Below are 20,621 nucleotides of genomic sequence, written 5' to 3' on the forward strand. Positions count from 1 at the left end.
ACTTTTTTTTGTTTTTATATATTTTTTTGGTGGGGGGGGGGGGGGACTGCACATGTGCCAGAGGACAATTTGTAGGAGGAATCAGTTCTTTCCTTCCACCAAGTGAGTTTGGTAATCAAACTCAGGTCATCAGGCTTAGTGGCAAATACCTTTACCCACTGAGCCATCTTGCTGGCCCTGGATGTGTGCTTTCAGACACACATGTATACTTACACGCACACACATACACATACACACACTGTTTGTGTGTACATATTTGCCTATGTGTAATATGTGTAATACTCCACCATGTATGCTTAACAAGACACACAGGTACAGAATAACACACAGCATGTATGTCCAGGCACACATCTACACACCGGTTATCCTTCAACCCCACAATCCAATCAAAATCATGGTTCTGCCACTAGAGTAACCTTGACCACTGGGCCTTCCTCCCCATTTACCAGTCACCAGCTTCTGTCATCACCTATAATCTCTACATGGTCCTTTTCATTGAGCTCCCTGCCTCTTATCCTTTCGATCAGATCCTGCCAACCTACAACTATCCAGCACAAACACCCCTTGCTGAAGTATTTCAGGAACTGTCTTCAGTTCTCTAACTGGCATCTGGCTCCCAAGGCCGCCTACCTCTCCTACCTTCTCTACTATGCTATCTGATGCCTGTGATGCTCCAGCCCTTCTGACTTGCTCTGCAATATTTGAATTAGTCAAGCTCTTTCCTACTCTAAAGACTGCATATAACATTCTACCTGAAAGTCTCTTTTCCCTCTTCTAACATGGCTGGTTCCTTCCCGTGTTAGCTTTCTGTTACTATAACAAAAATACTTGATATTATTAACTTATAAAGAGGAAAATTTTATTCTGGTTCACAGTTTTGGAGGTTTTAGTCCATGTCTGATTATCCCCATTGCTTTGGGCCTATGGTGACGCAGCACATCATGGAGGGGCAGAATGGCCACTTCAAGGTCAAAACAAAGCAATATAAAGATACCAGCATTTGAGGTCATGCCCTCAGTGACCTAAAAACTCCCAGTAGACCCCACTAATTTAAAATTTTTAATCAATTAAAAATTTTTTGATTTATTTATTTTTATGTATATGACTATATTGCCTGCATGTAGGTAGGTGCACCTGTGTCATGAAATGCCCATGGAGGTCAGAAGAGGGCATCAGATCCCCTGGAACTGGAGCTATGGATGGTTGTTAGCTGCCATGTGGGTGCTGGAAATCGAACCCAGGTCCTCTGCAAGAGCTGCCAGCACTCTTCACCACTGAGCCATCTCTCCAGGCCTAATTAATTTTTTGTGTGTACCAGTGTTTTAACTGCGTGTGTATAAAATGTACTCATGCTTGCATGAGGCCAAAAGGGGGTATGAGAGCCCATGAAACTGGAGTTACAGATTGTTGTTAGCTGCTATGTGGGTGCTGGGAACTGAACCTGGGTCTTTTGAAAGAGCAGCCAGTGCTCTTAACTGCTGAGGCATTCTCTCCAGCCTGGGACCCTACATCTTAAAGGCTTCCATCTCCCAAATGTAGTAGAGTGGGGACTAAGTCTTTAACACCTGGACATTTAGGGGGACATTTAAGATCCAAGCTGTAGAACATCTCTGTCCTTCCAAGCTCAGCTCCAACCTCTTCTATCTGGAGGGTAGCTCCAGAGAACCCCAAGCCTGCCCAGCACTTCCCTCTGTTCCCTTCAGAGCTCACAACACAATGACCTTGTGTTTTATTTTTTTGTTTTTCCATTTTTGTGTGTGTCTGTGTCTGTGTCTACGGTGTATGCATTTGAAAGCCCAAGGTTGATATTGGGAATCATCCTCAACTGTTCTTCCATTTTATTCAATAATTCAGAGCCTCTACGTCAAACCCAGAGCTCACCAACATGGCTGGTCTGGCTAGCCAGCTTGCTCTGGGGTCCTCTGTCTCTACCTTCTGAGACTGCAATTACAGGTGAACTGCCACATGGCATTTTAGGTAGGTTCTGGGGATCCTAACTCAGGTCCTCATGCTTGTGGGGCAAGTACAACCACTGAACCATCTCTCCAGCCCTATTTAATTATTTCAGGGGGCTGGAGAGATGGTTCAGTGGTTAAGAGCACTGGCTGCTCCTGCAGAGGACCCAGGTTCGGTTCCTAGCACCCATATGGTGTCTAACAACCATCTATAACTTCAGCTCTAGGGGATCCAACGTCTTCTTCTGACCTCCATGGGAATTGCATATAGGGTGCATTTACATACACTCAAGCAAAACACCAATACACATAAAAATAAATAAACCAAAAAATTGAATTGAGACCTCCTTACTCTGTAGAATCTTCTCTGTTGTTCTCCAATGTGTGGTGCTTGATTGGTCACACAAGAGGGCACAGTCTCCCCTGTTGGTTATGTGCACAAACAGGCCAAAGTTGTACCTACCTGGAGAGAGGTTGAGAAGGTGGGCTGGTGGCAAATGTGGCCAAGTCCTGCCTTTAACACCCCCTTTTTCGGCTTCCCAGTATGAACAGTTTGAGAGCACCATTGGCTTCAAGCTCCCCAACCACCGGTCAGCAAAGCGGCTGTGGAAGGTCTGCATTGAGCACCACACGTTCTTCCGGTGAGCTGACACCAGGAAGGGGAGGGAGGTGCAGGGGGGTGCGGAGGGAGGGGGATAGAGGGGTGAGAGAGGTGCTGGGAGCATGAGGAGGAGTTAGCACACAGGCCAGCCCCACCTTTCCCCCTGTCTTCCATTTCTGGACTCTGAGGTGTTCTAGTTGGTGGGACACTGGAAAGACAAGCCTGTGAGGTCTCACCTTGGGTCTAGCAATGCAGGGCCCATCCTTACTTATCACTTCTATCATCACTCCATTGCAGGTTGGTGTCCCCAGAGCCCCCACCCAAGGGCTTTTTGGTGATGGGCTCCAAGTTCCGGTACAGTGGGAGAACCCAGGCACAGACCCGCCAGGCCAGCGCCCTCATCGACCGGCCTGCACCCTTCTTTGAACGGTCTTCCAGCAAACGGTACACCATGTCCCGCAGCCTTGATGGAGGTATGGCCCACATTGGAGGTGGAGGAAGAGTGGTCTTCGGAGGGAAGCAGGGGATGTGGACATTCTGGGTTTTGCAGAGCAAACACTGATAGTAGTAGCACTCCCAACATCATTTGCCCTGGGTGATGTGGCCCACAAGCACTGCTGCTTCCAGCCAGCTCTGGGTTAGCTCTGTCCCACTGGGTGCTACAAGTGCTCTGAGGACTTCTCTGGGTTGTGACCTTGTGGGGTCCCTAGTTTTCTGGCTCCCTGCCTGAGAAGCTCAGCAGTGCATAGTCTGGCGTTCTACCAGGAAAATGGCAGAGTGGTTTTCATGAAGGAAAAAGAACCTGGACTGGTCCTCTCACCCTCTCCTGTAGGTTCTATTCCAAAGCCAGGGATTAAATGGAACCCAGATTGGAGGAGAGGTGACAGCAGAGGTTAGCTCAGATCTGGGGAAATTTGTCAGGGGAAGAACAGAAGCCCCACCTCTAATCCTGAAGGTTGAACTTCTTTCTTGACACCCCAGAGGGACACCAGTCAAACCTTTCTCTTTTGACTTATCCTCTGTCAAGTGGGGGTAGTAATTCCCAGGCTGGCCAGCAACAGAGTAGTGAGAGTCACATGGAGCAGTGTGCATGAATCGGCGCTCTGCAAAGCAGCAGCTATGAAAGAGAAGGGAAACTGGCACCTGTTTTGTTTTTTTTTAAAGGGTATGAATGTTTTGCCTGCATGTATATAAGTACACCATGTGCATGCAGTGCCCACAGAGGCCAGAAGAGGGCGTCAGACCCCCTAGATCTGGACTGTCGTTACCTACCATGTGGATGCTGGGGGCTGAACCCAGGTCCTCTGCAAGAACAGCTTGTGCTTAACTCCTGAGCATCTCTCCAGCCCCTGGCATCTGTTTTTAAGCTAGGCCAGCTCCAGGGTTGTATGTGCTCTGGTTATCATCACACAGTGTTTTCCATCTTGTCTCCCACCAAGAGGCAATCTATGGCATAGTCTGGTGAGGTCTCAAACCTACCCTTCTCCTATTCAGAAAAGTATTTTGGAATTGCAGTGAAAGAGAGGGACATTATTACAGTGACCCCTTGAATTCTCATTAATTTATAGAGAAGGTAAAGCATCCATAAACTTTAGGCCTTTTGCTGTCACTAGTAAAAGCTATACCTAGGCTTTGCTAGGTAGATAATCATATAACTGGTTTTGCCTCAGTGACCACAACCCAGATAGTGATGTTTGTTGGGCTAGCATTTGATGGAGCGCTCACTCTGGGCCAGACAGCTTACACACCCACCTTAGCTCATTGGTTCATCACCTCCCCTGTCTGAAAGAGATACTTGTATATTGATGAGGAAACTGAATCCCAGAGAGATTGTGTAATTTACCTACTATCGCACAGCCAAGAAGGGTTGGATTTGAGATGTGAACCCAGGCAATAGTGCTGTAGTAAGCAGGAGAGGGCCCAAGGCTGGGAAGTGGCTCTGCCACTCACCAGCTGTGGACCAGGATGAGCAGTGGGTTGAGACTTGGCTCTACTGCAAGTGTGGCCGGGTACTGGCTTGGCTGGCTTTCTCACCGTGCATGGGGAGATGCTTCACACACCATCCCTACCCACTTTAGCAGAGTTCTCCCGCCCTGCCTCAGTCAGTGAGAACCATGACACAGGGCCTGATGGAGACAAGCGGGAAGATGATGCTGAGTCTGGGAGTCGGCGATCAGAGGCTGAGGAAGGAGAGGTCAGGACCCCCACCAAGATCAAGGAGCTAAAGGTATGAGCCTGCCTGACTGTCATGTACTTTATTAGACCCAGGGACTGGGAGGCTGACCTGAGGCCTAGACTTAGCCCCAACCTTCACATGTCCTAACTGTAGCCAAACACCCCTGCTGTAGGATGTACCATGGACATGACCTTAGCCTTGGGCTGTACTCAAACACCTGCACATCCAGGGTAGGGCTGGGCGTGGAGATGGGCATGCTATCCCCTTTTGCCCAGCTTCCCCAGGGTGTAGGAGGAGGCTGCTCTATCTCCTGGAGAACTCACCCTCATCAGCACTTTGTCTATGATTGGCTCTGTGTTACCTCTCCTCCCCTGAGCATGACCAGGTGCACCACTCCCTTACACTGTGAGGTATAGGTGTGTCCTTTCTCGCAGCCTCACCCTCCTTTTCTGCACATACCTACCCCCAGTGTGCATGTATGCATTCTCCTGCAGGCGCCCTGAGTGTTAGACTTATTCAGGGACATGACAGCATGTTCACAGGCACAGGCCTGGCCACACACAGGCCAGGTGTGGCTTCCTTGGTGGCATTGCTAAGCAGCCTTTTTCTGTCATATGATTCTGAAGTGTGAGCACAGGCCCCTAAACACACCCTCTCTGCAGCTCAAAGCATGACACTCCAGACATGGTACCCCGTCTGTGAGTGGAATTCTGGACACTTGGCCTCCCTCCAGTCCCTGGCCCCTTTGTCTTCCTGGGACAACCCCCTACTTTCTGCCCCACACCTTCACCCTGCTATCTCATCACCCGGTGGGTGGCCCAGCAGCTTTCCTGGCCTGTGCTGCTTGGTTGGGTTGGTTGTGAGTGCACGGGGCTACCTTGCTAGACCAGGCTGGTTGCAGTGTCTCTAATCTGTTTGCTCTACTGACCCTGCTGGTTCCTTTCCCTCTTGCCATATCCCACTAGCCGGAGCAGGAAACCACGCCGAGACACAAGCAGGAGGTACTGCATGGGACCTGTCCCTCCCTCCCCAGCCTTTCGGATCCCTAGTTCATTTTTCACCATCTCACTGTCTCGCATTTGTGCCTCTGACACCATCTCAGCTCCAGCTTTGTTTCTGCCCACCCTCCTCGTTCCCTTTTCCATCCTCCCCCTCTCCAATCACCCTGCTTCCTCATGAAACTCATGTCTCCAGCTCCCTGCTCAGACTCTAGCCCCATCCATATGCCCTACCCTCTACCCAGTGTCAATCTTTGCTCCCTCCCCCCCCTGCCCCCGCCTGGTAATCCATGCTTGCCTCTCTCCTGCTGACCACCCCACCTGTATCCACCAGCTCTTCCAGACCATTCTGTGCTTCCATTAGCTCCTCCTTCCACCCCCACCCTCCCATCCTTAGCTTCTTTTCCCCACAGCAGTTTGGCCACACCTCCATTTCATTTGTGCCCTTCTCTTTGTATCTCTTGGCAACCGGTTGTGGGAGTGGGGGCTCGCGTGGGGAGGGAGGAGCCCTCAGAGCACATCTGTGCCTGCTTAGACTCCAGTTCTACCTCCCTCCCGAGTGGACTGCTACTGCCTTGGCTCCATCAAAAACCTCTCCTTTCCTCTTCCTCCCATCTTTTATTTGCTGCTTCCCCTCATCTTCTTCCTCCTGAGTTCCCACTTCTTCCTTTTCTCAGTCTCCAGCTCTCCAGTGGAACCTTAAGTCAAAGGGATGCTGTTTATCTTTGGTCTATTGAGACCAGGCTGTAGTCAGGGCCTGGCCGTAGCATCCTGGGGTCTGAGTTTCATCCTGGTTCTGCCCTGACTTTGGGTCTTAGAAAAGTCCCTCAGGCCCTATGTGCCCAACTATACATCAGACTACCTGTGACCCAGCTATACCTAACTCATTTTTGTTCTTGGCCTTGACACTTTCTCCAAGGCCTTTCACTTTCAAGAATCCCAGGACCCACCCACTCCCTCGCTCTTGGGAGCACAGCTCACCTACAGGGCCAGCAGGCTAGCTTGGAATCATTTTGGGTTGAGACCCACTAACTATTGAGGCCCAGTCCTACCCTGTACAAACTCCATGGGGTTTGACTTCTCAGACAGGCAGTGTCCCAGCGTAGCCTGAGAAGGAGGCCCGAGGTGCAGGCAGGTGTCTGGAGGGAAAGCAGAAGCCTCGGGGGCATTGGGTTTCTTCCTGAGAAAGTTTGGGAGCAACCACAGTGATTCTTTGAGGCCTGAGATGAACCCAAGGGGATAGCCTAGCCTTATCCAATGGCAAGCTTATCTTCCAGATGGTTCCCCTAGAACCAACTGGTCTGTCTCATAAGCTAAGATTGTCCATTTCTTACCCTTAATAGGGTTGTTGTGAGTCCTAAAATAGCCTTGTTGATAGGTCTTTGGGCTGCTAGCCTACCCTTTATGCCCCAGAAGCAGGCAGATGAACAGAACTGGCAGTTCTCTGTGGTTCATCCTCACTGGACCCAAGCAGATTACTCCATCTGCTGCCCAGGCATGAGCTCACACTTGGTGGTTTAATGAGGGACACTCCTGTGACCCCAGCTATGCCTGCCTCATTCTTGTGCTAGGTCCTGAAACTCATCTCTTCTTCCTGATTACCTGTCCCCACCTGAACTCCACCTCTATGCCTGCATTTTAGCCCCTCTGTTTGGTAGTATCTCACTCTATCTGCTCTTAGATAGTCAATACCCAGAAGGCATCTTGGAAGGTAGTGGCTCAGGGAAGAGAAGGCTATATAGTGTTTCTCTGGTCCTGAGTAAGGGGATAGGGCCCATTTTCCAGGATGACCCCAGTTTAGGCATATCTTCATTCAAGGCCCTGGATCTCAGCAGTTGCATGGGGGCTCAGAAGTGCCAAGACTAGACATCCTACTTACTGGCCCAGGTCATCTGTGTGCTTGACTCCATCTGGACCTAGAGTATGACAGGAACTCACCCAGACCTGAGGGTCTTACATAGAGTTGGGTTCCCTGAGGTCAGGGTGTCAGGCAGGGAAGAGAAGAGGGTGGCCTTACTAGACCACCCTCTTTGTCATCCAGTCGCCCTAAGCCTCTGGTTGGTGCACCTCTTAGAGCTTATGATCCTTACCTCACTTGGCTCCTAGGGCTGTTTGAAGAAGGCAGCCTCAGGTTAGGGAATTACATTATGGGCAGGGTGGTGATGGTGACTGCTACCCTCCTTCCTGCACACTTATCACCTGCTTGGAGCTGTCCACCTTACATCTCTGCCTTCTCCACCCATGCCTAGTTCCTGGACAAGCCAGAGGATGTCCTGCTGAAGCACCAGGCCAGCATCAATGAACTCAAGAGGACCCTGAAGGAGCCCAACAGCAAACTGATCCACCGAGATCGAGACTGGGAACGGGAGCGCAGGCTGCCCTCCTCCCCTGCATCCCCGTCCCCCAAGGGCACCCCTGAGAAAGCTAGCGAGGTAGGTGTCTCACTGAATCCCTCAGTGGGGACCTTGGGAAAAGAGGTACTTGGAGGGGGTTAGTACATATTTACATTTCTCCTCAGCACTGTGTCCTCCATGCTGCCTGCAGGCTGATGGGATGTGGAGGCAGGTTAGGCTAAGGAAGTCTGATCCATTAACTCTTGGAAGTCTGGGTCCCAGGACCACCTTAGAGCATGAAAAATTTCAAAGACTCCTGATAGCTTTGTGTGCTCCCCTTCAATTAGGCAGAGAATAATGGGAATGGGTGCTCATTAGAAATATAGGTTCCAGGGCTCTGCCTTGGACCTATGGAATCAGCTGTTAGGCAGCAGAGTCCTGGAACCAACCTCTTTAAACAAGTATACTAGAAAATTCCCTTGCATATGCAATTTAAGAATCCTGGAAGCCCTCTCCTTGAATCAGACCCTTATGTCTGATGGACTCTCCTGGAAGGAGCCTCAGAGTCCACCAAAACAGTCAGTCCACACAGACCAGACCTGCTCCCAAGGCTTCCCCAAAAGGGTCCATGTCCTTTCTTCCAGAGTGGAAAGTGTAGGGTGTTTTCTCTGTTGAAAAAAGAAGATAGGATTGGGGGAGATCCCGTATTTATACCCCAAGCTATTATTTTTAGTACTTGCTACAGCTTGGCAAGATTTACCCGTTTCAATGTAGGTTTTTTTCTCTCTGAAGCTTACTGCTCACGAGTCACCAGCCCAACTATGGTCTAGACTTAGGCTGCTGATTCCGTTGCCTGCCAGCTGAAGGACTCTGGGCTTGTTATTTAATCTCTCTGAGGCCCTGTTAGGTAGAGATGCTTTATAGGGATATTGTGAAGTTCAAATGAGATAATGCATGGAGAAGGACCACACGACCAACATGCTGCCTGACGTAAGCCTGATATGTGCATTATACAGGATGATATGGAGAGTTCCAGGACTCTTCCATACAAGAGATTAACTCCAAATCAAAGCTGGAAGGACCCAGAAGCCCATGGGGCACTGAGACCCAGAAAGATGAAAGATGATCCAGCATCGTAGCTGATGGACCAGGGGTTAAAAGCTGCTTTTGTTGTGTCCCAGGTCATTATAGTTGTCCTTAATTCACAGCTGCCTCGAGGCAAGACCAAGTCATGTGCAGACTTGGTATAGAGCTAGTTGTTACGAGCATCCCTCTGATGCTTTAAAAATTGGTGATGCAGCCACAATCTAATTCATAGAACATTTTACTGAGATAGTAACCCTGGTCTGAGCTTGTCTTGTAACAGATTTTCCTTTTGAGGTATAAACTCAGACATAGCTCCTGAGATGCCATGGTTGCCAGAGGCATAAAATTAGGAATGTTTTGGGGGCCTTTAAGGCTGATGCCCTGGACAAAGGGTAAATCTCTGCATCTGCTAGCAGGGTTACCTTTTGACATTAGGACATGATGTTGTCTTCTACAAATGTGTTGAACTTCATTCATAGCTTCCCTGGGATGCACATGGCCCATGGGCTGCAAGTTAGATATGCCTGTAAAGGTTTCTATGGTCCCAATACAACCAAGACCACAGGCTAGACCTTGGGTGTGATGTAGGGAGCTAATACAGGTCCTCTCCCCTCATTTCCTAGGGAGAGACTTGGCCAGAGTAGCCTGTAACCAGTCCTGAGGTGAGCCAGGTCCTGGCTTGGCTATAGATGAAGTGGGGCACAGAGGCTACCCAAAGGGTCAGGTGCCAGCAGAGAAGAGCTAGAGAGATGAGTGCTAGTCAGCTGGGGCCTGAAGTTCTGGGTCTCAGACCAGCCTAGTGTGTGGTATGTGCCACCTGCTGGTGACAATTGGAACTGCTGAAGGATGGGCCTTATTAAAAGGTGGAGGCTGTTCCAGCCACCCTCTCCTCAGCCCTAAGAATTGTAGTTGGCACACCTGCAAGAATTACAGTCCAGAGCCCAGCTTGGAGCTGTGAACCATTCAGAACTGGCTTTTAGGCTCCTTGGCATTTATAGGTCCTTGAGGATTTGGGAAATGAGGAGTCACAGATAAGGGCTTGGATGAGTGATGTCATCTCTCTGAGCCTCATTGCCTAGACCACCTGAAAGGGGACCAAAATGTCACTCCATCAAAGGTCACTGACATGATGAAAAGGAAAGCTTGTTGTCCCCCAGAAAGTGGTGGATAGTCATGTGACAGTTGCTGAAAGTGACTAGAATCCCTTACTCAATATGGGCTCCATGAGGGATCCTGCAAGGGCAAACCACCCAGAATTCCTGCAGTTGTCTCATGGCTTGTTGGGTCCCATCCAACCCTAGAGGACAGCAGTAGGAGCTTGAGCTATTCTCATTTGGTGCTTGTGTGCATGCGTGCGTGCATGCGTGTGTGTGTGTGTGTGTGTGTGTGTGTGTGTGTATGTATTGATGGATTAGTGGTGTGTGTTCATGTAGGGGTGTGTGTGTGTGCATTAAGATACACATTCGTGTGTGTATGTATTGATGGATTAGTGGTGTGTGTTCATGTAGGGGTGTGTGTGTGTGTGCATTAAGATACACATTCGTGTGTGTGTGTGTATTGATGGATTGGTGATGTGTGTTCATGTAGGGGTGTGTGTGTGTGCATTAAGATACACATTTGTGTGTGTGTGTGTGTGTGTGTGTGTGTGTGTGTGTGCATGTGGAAGCCAGGAGTCAACAAAGAGTACCTTCCTTAGACATCCTCCATTTTTAATGTTTTACAAAATTTTCATTAATTTAAAAAACTTTGTGTGTGTGTGTGTGCGTGTGTGTGTGTATGTTTCTGTGTGCACATATGTGGAGGTCAGAAGACAACTTTCAAACCATCCCACCAGCCCCTCCACTATATTTTTCACTGAATCTGGAACTCACAGATTCAGCTAGGCTGACTGGCCAGTGAGCTCCAGGAATCCACCTGTCTGTACCTCCCCAGAGTTGGGATTACAGATATGTACTACCACTCCTGGCTTTTTACATAGGTGCTGGGGATCTGAACTCAAGACCTCGTGCTTGTGTAAAGTTCCAACTGTGACCCCAGATACAGGGCACCCTGGACTTCAAACAGGCTTGAAGTCAAGACCAAATGGTGGGGCTCCAAAATCCCTAGAATGTCAGTGGGCATGAGGGACAGGATGAAAGCCACAGAACTGCCTTGCAGCTAACCACGAGGTCTCCCACCCTTCAGCAGCCCAGAAAGGCTATCTATCTCTATCTCCCCCCTCACAGTGGCTCCTTCCTGACTGAATCCATAAGGGTGTGGGACTTACAAAGCTGGACTGTTTACAGACTCATATGTATGTGTGTCTCCTGCTTTCTCTGCCTGTCTTCCTCTCTCTGTCTCTCCTTTCCTTCCTCCCTCTCTCCCTTTCCTCTGGCCCTGGGCCTCTCCTGCAGGCCCAGAGGACCCAGGATACTTCTCAGCAGGACTTGGTACCTGGAACATCAGCAGACTTGGAAGTGTTCACTCAGAAAAGTCTCACAGCATCGCCTGAGGTTACTGTCCTCACTTTCCCATGCCCCTTCCTCCTGGGCCTCCAACCTATCCCTTTCTCCCCTTCAGGGTCCTAAAAAACCTCTTTCCTGGGATGAGGGATATGGGCCAGATTCTGCCACGCAGGGGGTAGCCCATGTTGTTCCCATGTTGTGACTGGCAGGCTTCCCCATGAAGAGATCCATGAAGGGCCAGCCCCCTCCCTCATCCATTGCTTCTCAGGAAGGACAGGACCATAGCCATCCTAAGAAGATAGAATAGCTGGTACCTCTAGCTCCAAAGGGGTGGGACATGACCTTCTCTGGAAGCCAGCTCTCGCCTCTAAGCTTGGGATTAGGTGTCTTGGCCCTTGAGTGTGTCCTGCCCTAAGATCTTGTCTCTATTTAGAAGCCCAACTGTGGTCTAGCAGTGGCATGGTATGGCATTACATCCATCCCCAGCTTCTAGCTCTCTAAACCTCTCTAGGACATTGGCCTGTCTGGGACTCCAGTCAAGCAAAAGTAAATATCTTCCTTCCAAGAGCATCCTTGGGCTTCTAAGAGAGGCAGGCATTCCAGGTGAGGAGGGCATTGTTTCTGGGTCCAGGATAGCAGCAGGTCAGTGGGTTCTGGGATTTCCTGTGACCCTGTATGGATGCTGGGGATGGAATTCCCATGTCTTCTCTCTCTGCTGAGATTCCAAATAGCCTGTTGGGGTTGGAAGGCATTTGGCCTTCTTCTGGTCTCCATGCCCATCCATTGATATGGTTTGTGGAGACATATACCTTTCTGTTATCACAGAGAAAGTTTCTGCTATAAATGTGTTACAGTTATAGGAAAAGCAGGAGTGAGCTCCAGACCTGGTAAAACACAAACCATAATTGTCTTTGCAGTTTTCCTTTATATAAAAAATAAAAACAAAACTATCCATTTGTTCTCTTGAGGGTAGTGAAACAGGAACCAACAGTATCCCAAAGGTAGGAACACAGTGATCCTACCTTGGAGTCCACACACATCTTGGAATGTAGGAACACATCTTGGAGTCCTAGAACCAGGGGGCAGATGCCTGTATGGGGAGTGAGCCCTGCTGTGCATCCTTATCAGCATCCTGCCACATCAGCCTCCTCCACAGAGAGGGCTCTCACTGTCCTTGAAAGCAGCTTACTTGTCTTCAGTCATCAATTAAGATCATTCAGTCCTTCCCCCTTCTGCTTCCCCTTCTCTTTCCCTCCCTCCCTCCCTCCCTCCCATTCTTCTTTCCTTCCACAAGGTCTTTCTATGTTGTTCTTAGCTGGACTCAAACTTGTGATCGTCTTGCCTCAACCACCGCTCCCCCCCCAAATGCAATTACCACCATGCAGGTCAGGAAATTTTCTTCAAATTAATTTAAGTCTGTCTTTGTGAGTCCATTGCCCATGAACCTCCTCTGTCCTTCTGGTGGCCATGGACCTATTCTGTAGCCTCCCTGAGGCTACCCCTCAGAAGACTGAATACTTCCCTTCCATATCCCCTCCTTCAACAGTTTTTCCCAGTATGTGGTTTCTGGAGAGCCCCCCATCCTGCCCTCCTTCTGGTCCAGAATGTGATCCAGGTGGGGTCTGAACATCTGGGAGGGCAGAACCTCCCTGCTGGAGTTTCTTCTTGACTGGCATGTGTAGAAGCAGAGCCCCTTGCCCCCACTTTTGTGGCTGGATTGGATGGCATGGAGCATTCTAAGCAAGGCACCCAAGAGCTGGGGACTCTGGAGAAATACTGTAAGGGCTGACCCCTCTGAGGCTACCCTAACATTGTCCCATCTTGTGACTCAGATCAGATGTGGCTCTACCAGTGCAGTGCACTAGTACCAACTAATTTTTTTCTTTTTTAACTCACCCCCACCCCCGCCGACACACAGCTTCTGTACTTTTGCTTTTTGGAAACAGAGCCCTTACTTCTTCCCCCACTGCTACTCTGTGATCTTTGGCAAGCCCCCCTTCCCTTTGGGAGTCTTGGTTTCCCCTTCTGAAATAAGGTTGCCAATTGCATTAAATTTAATTACATAGATGAAGGGCTGACACTGCTTGGCACCTACTAAGCAAACATCACCACATGTTTCCCCTTTTCTGCCTTCAGAATCTTTCTTTCCATTCAGCTTCCACCCCACACACTATTGCCCATCTAACCTACTTGCTAGTTAGAATTGGAGCAGGAATGTTCCAGAAGGGGTCTCTTTGGTTGATGGCCAACTTTGACCATCATTGCCAGGCTGATACTGTTAGGAGAAGTTGAAACAAAAGCAACTGACGGAACTTGCTTCCTAAGGAGATGAGAGGAGTCCTGGCCTCTGTAAGCTGATAAAGCACATCCCTATGAGGGTTCAAGTGCAACAACCTAAAATAACATCCCAGAAAGCTATACCAGTCTGTGTCTGGACCTCCCTCTTCCTTTTCTCTCTTTCCTGTTGATAAGATTCTCTTAGAGGTAGGACTCTCTGACCTGGGAAAAAGGGTTTGCAATGTTCCCTTGAGCCTTCCAACTCCTTCAGCTCTTATGGGATTGGCAGATTCATTGCCAAGCCATAACCTGAAAAGGAGTCTAGGGTCCTATGAGCCTCCCCTCTCCTGCTGCTGGGAACAGTTTCTTACTATGGAGGTGGTCTTGGTAGAGTGAGAAAGTTACATTTCTCAGAACTCACAGGACTGATTTCTAGGCTCTGTGATTAGATGGGCAAATTGCTTTTTTCCTCTAGGCCTAGATTTGGAAATTGACTTCCATGTCTACATTTTGAAGGACTTGAATGAGGACTGTGACTTCAAAGGAGAGAGGGACCTCTACCCAGGCTTCCAACTTCCCCAGAGCTGCTCAGTGTTTGCAATGCGTATTAAATAGATGAGATTTTTATGGCCAGAAAATATTCTGAGGTCTCAGTATTAAAATCCCAATGGCATTATGGCTTCTTTAATAGTTCTAGAAGCTGTTGGGGATGGGGAGAGGACCATCTTGTAGTGAGTTTGACAGTATGCACTCTGGTCCTTTGTCCCTGTGACGATCTTTCTTTTGGTCTTTTCCTTCTGTGATATGTGCTGATTGGCCCTTTTCTCTTCTTTCCTTGGATTTTGTTAGAATTTTCCAAGAATTGTTCAAGTCGTTTAAGCATTGCTTCAACTGGCACTAACCTGGCCATGTGGCATTTTTGCTGTTAATCTGTTTCCTCCCCAAATACTCTTGTAGAAAGGTTGCATTTTAGGCTGGGGCCTGTGACACACAACTCACTGCATTGCCTCCCCTCAGCTTGACATCAGATCCCAGTTGACACCTGAGTTTCAAAGTTAGGGGGCGGGAGGGCTGAGTCAGAAAAGATCTCAGGCATCAAAAATCAGCCATTCTTCTCCTGACTCTACCATCAACAATGGCTGTGACCAAGTCTTTGGCCTTCCCCAGGCCTCAGTTTCCCCTATAAGGAATATCACACCAGATGTCTTAAGAGCTCTTTCAACTGTAATACTCAGAGATTGTTTGTGATATAAGTGCTTTCCCCTCTTGACAGTGTCAAATATTTTATTACAAGAGAAGGAGGAAGAGGCCTGGCCCATCTGTGGATCTCCCTTTCCCCATTGTTATCATGGGAGTGGTATGAGACCCCATCCCATTTTATTAAATTGGGATCAGTGATTGAAGAGGGTCAGTTAGTAATTTATTGGGGGCCATCATAGGAAAAATAACCTTGACAAGGGTGTTAGTATTGTCATCCCTTTCTGCCCCTGGCCAGTTCTTGGGACACATGGTCCCAGGATCAAATCCTTTGGTGGTAGATTGGCCCCTTCTTACAGAAAGAAGAGGCCAGGCTTCAGGTGCCTCTATTTCACGTTAACTTTTCTTGCTCCAATTGAAACACAGGGATCAGAGCACTGGGTATTTATAGAAAGAGTATCCACTAGGCCAGAAGAACGTGGCCTCCTAACAGTGGCTGCCATACAACGGGAAGAAAGTGAGGCAGGCTTTGCTGAGATCCTTGCTGATGGCAGACTCTCCAAGGTAGACATTCTGATGGACAAGTTCAAAGTTGAAGTGGCCACAGAAGAAATGGTGGGAGCCAGAAGAGCAGGCAGTCAGCAGCAAAGGAGCGTGGTTGCAAGTCCAGAAGACTTTGAGACGATGGGGGAGGAAGGCCCCTGGGTCAGGGGAGGCTCCAGAGGGGCTACCCAGGCTACACGAGAAAAGCTCCTTGAAGGCCCTGAGCTCAAGGTGGGTGCCACCAAGGCACCCGTCAGGAACTACTGTGTCTCAGATGGTCAGCTGGAAAGCCAAATGGAACTGGGGAAGGGGCTGGAGAGTTTCCAGATTTGGGGACGACCCACAGTCACAGGGGCCAGGTCAGTGGAGGAAGAGGTTCTCTCTCCTGCCTCAGACAAGGGAGGACTCCAGTCCTTTCTGTTGGATCCAGTGCAGGCAGAAGCCAGAGCTGACTCAAGTGATGAGACTGACACCTCCTTTGCAGAGAGGAGCTTCTATCTAAACTACGGAGAGAAAGACTCTGAAGACCAAGTCCTTTCTCCACCCTCAGAGGGGAGGGAAGAGTGCCTGGACATCCCTCCTGGAGATGGGACCTGGCTGGAGCTGGAGGGGAAGCATCCAGAACACTGGGAACTGAAGTCCTTGGATACAAAAAGCTCTGCCACAGCTTCCAGCAAGAGTAAGGGTGAAGCCCACATGGCTTCCTCAGAGGAAGACACCTGGCCTTCCAGAGACCGTGATGACCTGCAGGGACCCACTATGGGGCAGACTTTTGTAGAGGACTGGGAAGAAGCAGGGCAAAGGATGGCCGGGGTAGCTGAAGAGGAAGAGGCCCCTGTGAGTATAGATTGGATGGGAAAGAGTAAGAAAAGTCCCCCAGCTAGACAGAAGACGCACTCCCCTGGTAGAGGAGGGGTGCGCCTGGATGCCCAGGCCTGTGCCCTTCTGTGGACTATCCCTCCTTGTGTTAGGAAGCCAGCCAAGACAGCCCAAAGCAGCTTCCTGCCCAAGGAAAAGGAAGCAGTTCCCATTCAGACTGGAGAAGCTGAGACAGGGGACAGGGAGGCCGTCCCCCCGCTGCCAGCTTCCCTTAGTTACTTTGAGGCTCAGACAACTCTGGAAGACTCTTCTCCAAGTCCAGTCCCTCCTGGGTCAGGGGAGCCTTTGGCATTCAGGGATCCCTCTGGGGATCAGTTCCCTGAATTTCTCAAACATGTCCACCCTCCTAAAGAGAGCCTGGAGTCCAAGGACAAAGTTGAGCTGATTGTGCCCCCTGACAAAAGAGGTGAGCACAAGGCACCTCCAGTTGCCAGCAGAAAGCCCAGAATTGTCCCTGAAGGAACTGAGGGAGCCACATTCCTGGGGTTGGTGTTTCCTTTAGAGAAACAAAAAGAGATGGCTTCCCTCCAAGCTGGGGGCCACGAGGGTTCCCAGGAGGATATCAGTAAGACCTCAGTGGCCAACAAAATTCGGATATTTGAGACCCACAGAGCTGAGACACATCGAGCCAGTCAGGATGAAACTAGGGCCCTTCCAAACGAGTTGACTTCAGAGACTTCCCTGGGACACGTAGAGCCACAGCAGAATAAACTTCCAGACTTGGACTTCATCCAGCTCCAGCTCCAGCTCCCTGGGGACTTTGCCAGCCCCGAAGTCCCACATCCATCTTTCATGCCTCTGGCTGCCCAGCATGTCAGGGAGGGCACTTCTCCCCACCAGGAAAGAGACCCAGACCCGGAGCTCATGTCTCCCGATTCAGGCCACGAAACCACGCTGGAGGAAGCTACTGGGGTAACTGGCCGTGTGAGCCCCCACCCCCACCGTGTCCTCACTCCTGGGGGCCAACCGCATGCCACGTAGCTTCTTAGATGCATGCTTCGATGGTTCCTCATCATTCCTGCAGTCAGGCTGTTTGTCCATCCCTACAAGGTCATTTCCCACCTGGGCCTGAGCTAGCCCAGGCTGAACAATGGGGCCATCTGCTTAGCCCTTGTTAGCTTGGCCACAAATAGCCCCCAGCCTTTGGTGTGACCTGATCCCCAGAGAGTCACACAGTGTCCATGAAGAAGGGGCCATCACCACCAGCAAACTACATAGTCGCTTTGCCTTGCTGCTCCACCTGCTAGATTCCTACCTCTCTTGCTTGGCTTATCCAGTGATCTTTCTTCATCCTTTCCCATCCCTGGTACCCCACCTTGTTGAAGCTGACAGTCCAGAGGTCTCCATCCTCCATTCTGGTTCCCTCTCAAGTTTCTTTCTGCCTCCTTAGGACTAACTGTCTTCTCTAACCCAGAACAAATCCGGAGATGCAGTCAGGGAAGAGAAGAGCTTCTCTGCCAGCTTAGCAGCAAATGCCCCTGGGAAGAGGGGGCACCTGAGATTCACCAGCCCTCCGGGTCCTCAGGTCTCTGCAGTCCCTCTGTGCCCTGATGACTTGTTCATCCTCACCTGGCCGGGATGCATTGCTCCTTAGATTCCCACCTGCTCTAGCAGCAACCCCCCCCACCCGTGGCTGTTCAAACTCTGGCTTGTCTGGAATGTACTCCTCACACCTCTCAACCTTCCAGAAACTGGCCAAGTGGAGGCCATTTAACAAGTGAATCTCGTAAGCACACTAAACCGCCAGAACCTGAAGCTGAGTTTTTGGTTTTTTTTTTTCAAAATATTTTATGGGTGTTAGATTGGTCTTTTTTTTTTTTAAAAAAAAAGTCACAAACCAGGCAAAAATGTGTGTGTGGTGTTTAATCCCTGACAGACCAGTTGAGTGGTATGTATGTTGGACAAGGTTTGCTGGTTCCCCTTAGGCTTTCCCTTGACCTACTGTTGTCAATTACACTGATAGAACCAGAACTTCCTTTCCATGGCCTGCCTGTGGCTCGCCATGGAGTTCAAGGTGGAACTGGCATAGCACCCAGCTCCAGGGAAGCTTGAGTCCAGAGGGCCTGGGCCTGTATTTCTCCTCCCTCTGGTCAATGCTGACCCTCCCCCAGAGACTCAGTGCAATTGACAGGCTGCTGGCTTCCTCTGTGTTCCTCAAGCTCCAGCTTTAGCCTTTCTGCCTCCGCTCCTGGGTTCCTCTGAATCCCCAGCCTTCTTCCTTAGTTTGCCTCCCAATGCCACCTGCACGGATGGGCCTGGGGTCTGGGCCTCCATTCCTGCCTTTCGCACAATGCTGCTTCTGATAGGCTCTTGGATGGGACCTCCTGTCCAGAACTCACTGGAAGGATGTTGGCTTTGTACTTGCTTTTGCCATCTGTGTGAGACCCTCCGAAGGAGCACCCCCAGTCTTGAGAAGTCTGTTTTATTTTGCATTTCTAGCTTGTTATGATTCCAAGGAAGCCTTTCCTGGGCGTGTTTTTCATTTCCTGATCTGCTCTTCCATTTGGGGGACATGGACTCAGTTCTTACTTCTGGTATTCACCATCTTGACCTCTCTCTCCATCCCAAATCCCCATTCCCCTGATTTTATCTGGCCATAGAGAGCAGGGCTGAGGGAGGGCTCGGAGGAGAAAGTCAAACCACCACGCCCTCGGGCCCCAGAGAGTGACACAGGAGATGAGGACCAGGACCAGGAGAGGGATGCCGTATTCTTGAAGGACAACCATCTGGCCATTGAACGCAAGTGCTCCAGCATCACGGTCAGCTCCACATCCAGCCTGGAGGCTGAAGTGGACTTCACAGTTATTGGTGACTACCATGGCAGCGCCTTTGAAGACTTCTCCCGCAGCCTGCCTGAGCTTGACCGCGATAAAAGCGACTCAGAGACAGAGGGCCTGGTGTTCTCCCGGGATCTCAAGGAGCCCTCCAGCCAAGATGATGAGTCTGGGGGCCCAGAGGACAGCCCAGATCGAGGGGCTTGCTCCACCCCGGATATGCCCCAGTTTGAGGTATAGTGGAGCTTCATGGAGAGCCAGCCTGACAGGGCACTGCATGCTCAGAGGGTCCTGGGCCATGTGTGAGAAGACTGGGCCATCAGCTGAAGTCTGAAGCTCTGTCTGGTGTTGCATGACTGCCCTGCCTCAGAACAGCATGGTTCTGTGACTGTGACCGCATGTTCGCTGTGTCGGTTCACCCCTAACACGTGCTCCACGGTGTTTTAACCTTGTGGCTCCATTGCTTGCTGAGGTCAAGCGATGACAGTCTTCCTCAACTCCTCCCCCTGCCTGTGTTGCATGGCACCTGCAGAGAGCATGTGTCTGTGGGTGCTCAGGGTTTCCACAGCTGGTCTGAAACCTGAGTAGTTTTTCTTAATTCAGGCCCAGACTCATTTTCCTAGGACTTGAAGAAGAGGCGTTCATTTAAATCCATCTGGCCCTGGGGTCTCATGGTGGCAGTAGAAACTCCCAGAGAAGAGAACATGCAGCCATTGGGGATGATGCAGAGACTGACAGTGTCTGGCCCTCTCTGCTTTGTGGTACCCTTTGTATAACTGCAGAGAAGTTTTTCAGCAACTCATCACTGCCCTTCACCTCTTCTAGTCAAGACTCCCTCCCTCCCTCTCGGCCTTCTTCCCTCCCTTCCTTCTTGTCTCCCTCTCTCCCTCGCAAGTAGTAAACACCAACTCATCCATCCTAGCCTCACTCCATGCTGTTCCCTCTGCATGGAAGGCTTGCCATCCCTTTCTGTGCCTCACAAAGTGCCATCTAGGACAGGGCTCAGATGTCAGTTTTCTAGCAAATGTTTTTCTGGCCAACCTCGGTGGCAGTACTGCCCTGTCACACCCTGCCCTGCCCTGGCATGCTTTTGCTCTAGTGTCAATGCAGCACAGTCAGAACAGAGGCTGACAGGTCTGCTGTCCCTCCAGATGGCAGCTGCTCTAAGTCTGATGCATACTCAGCATTAAGGGATGACAAATTGAGTGACTAGATCACAGGGTACAACCATCTATAAGAGTCTCTCCCTCTTCCCTGTTCCTTCCAACTAGATGACAAGCCAGACTCCATTCATCCATTCAATTCACATGTGAAAACCTTTAGTGTGCATAGCTGTGAATTAGGCCTACTAGGGGACT

At 50.1% G+C, this 20,621-nt stretch overlaps 1 protein-coding gene across 20 annotated transcripts in view; it reads left to right on the plus strand.

The window, feature by feature from the left end:
* Positions 1–20,621, plus strand: part of Epb41l1 (erythrocyte membrane protein band 4.1 like 1) — a 132,327-nt gene that overhangs the window by 90,360 nt on the left and 21,346 nt on the right. For 5 of the 20 annotated variants that reach the window (XM_008840771.3, XM_008840772.3, XM_008840777.2 and 2 more), the window contains 9 exons: positions 2,499–2,596; positions 2,854–3,029; positions 4,635–4,783; positions 5,698–5,733; positions 7,980–8,162; positions 11,543–11,641; positions 15,494–17,413; positions 17,904–18,014; positions 19,090–19,497. In XM_008840771.3, the coding sequence (XP_008838993.1) occupies positions 2,499–2,596; positions 2,854–3,029; positions 4,635–4,783; positions 5,698–5,733; positions 7,980–8,162; positions 11,543–11,641; positions 15,494–17,413; positions 17,904–18,014; positions 19,090–19,497 (3,180 nt within the window). The remainder of the gene's footprint in view (positions 1–2,498; positions 2,597–2,853; positions 3,030–4,634; positions 4,784–5,697; positions 5,734–7,979; positions 8,163–11,542; positions 11,642–15,493; positions 17,414–17,903; positions 18,015–19,089; positions 19,498–20,621) is intronic. The other 15 variants (XM_017800041.2, XM_008840778.3, XM_029567194.1 and 12 more) reach the window with 10 other exon arrangements.

This window comes from Nannospalax galili, unplaced genomic scaffold (genome assembly GCF_000622305.1).
Source record: "Nannospalax galili isolate Female #2095 unplaced genomic scaffold, S.galili_v1.0 scaffold221, whole genome shotgun sequence".
Taxonomy (NCBI): Eukaryota; Metazoa; Chordata; class Mammalia; order Rodentia; family Spalacidae; genus Nannospalax; species Nannospalax galili.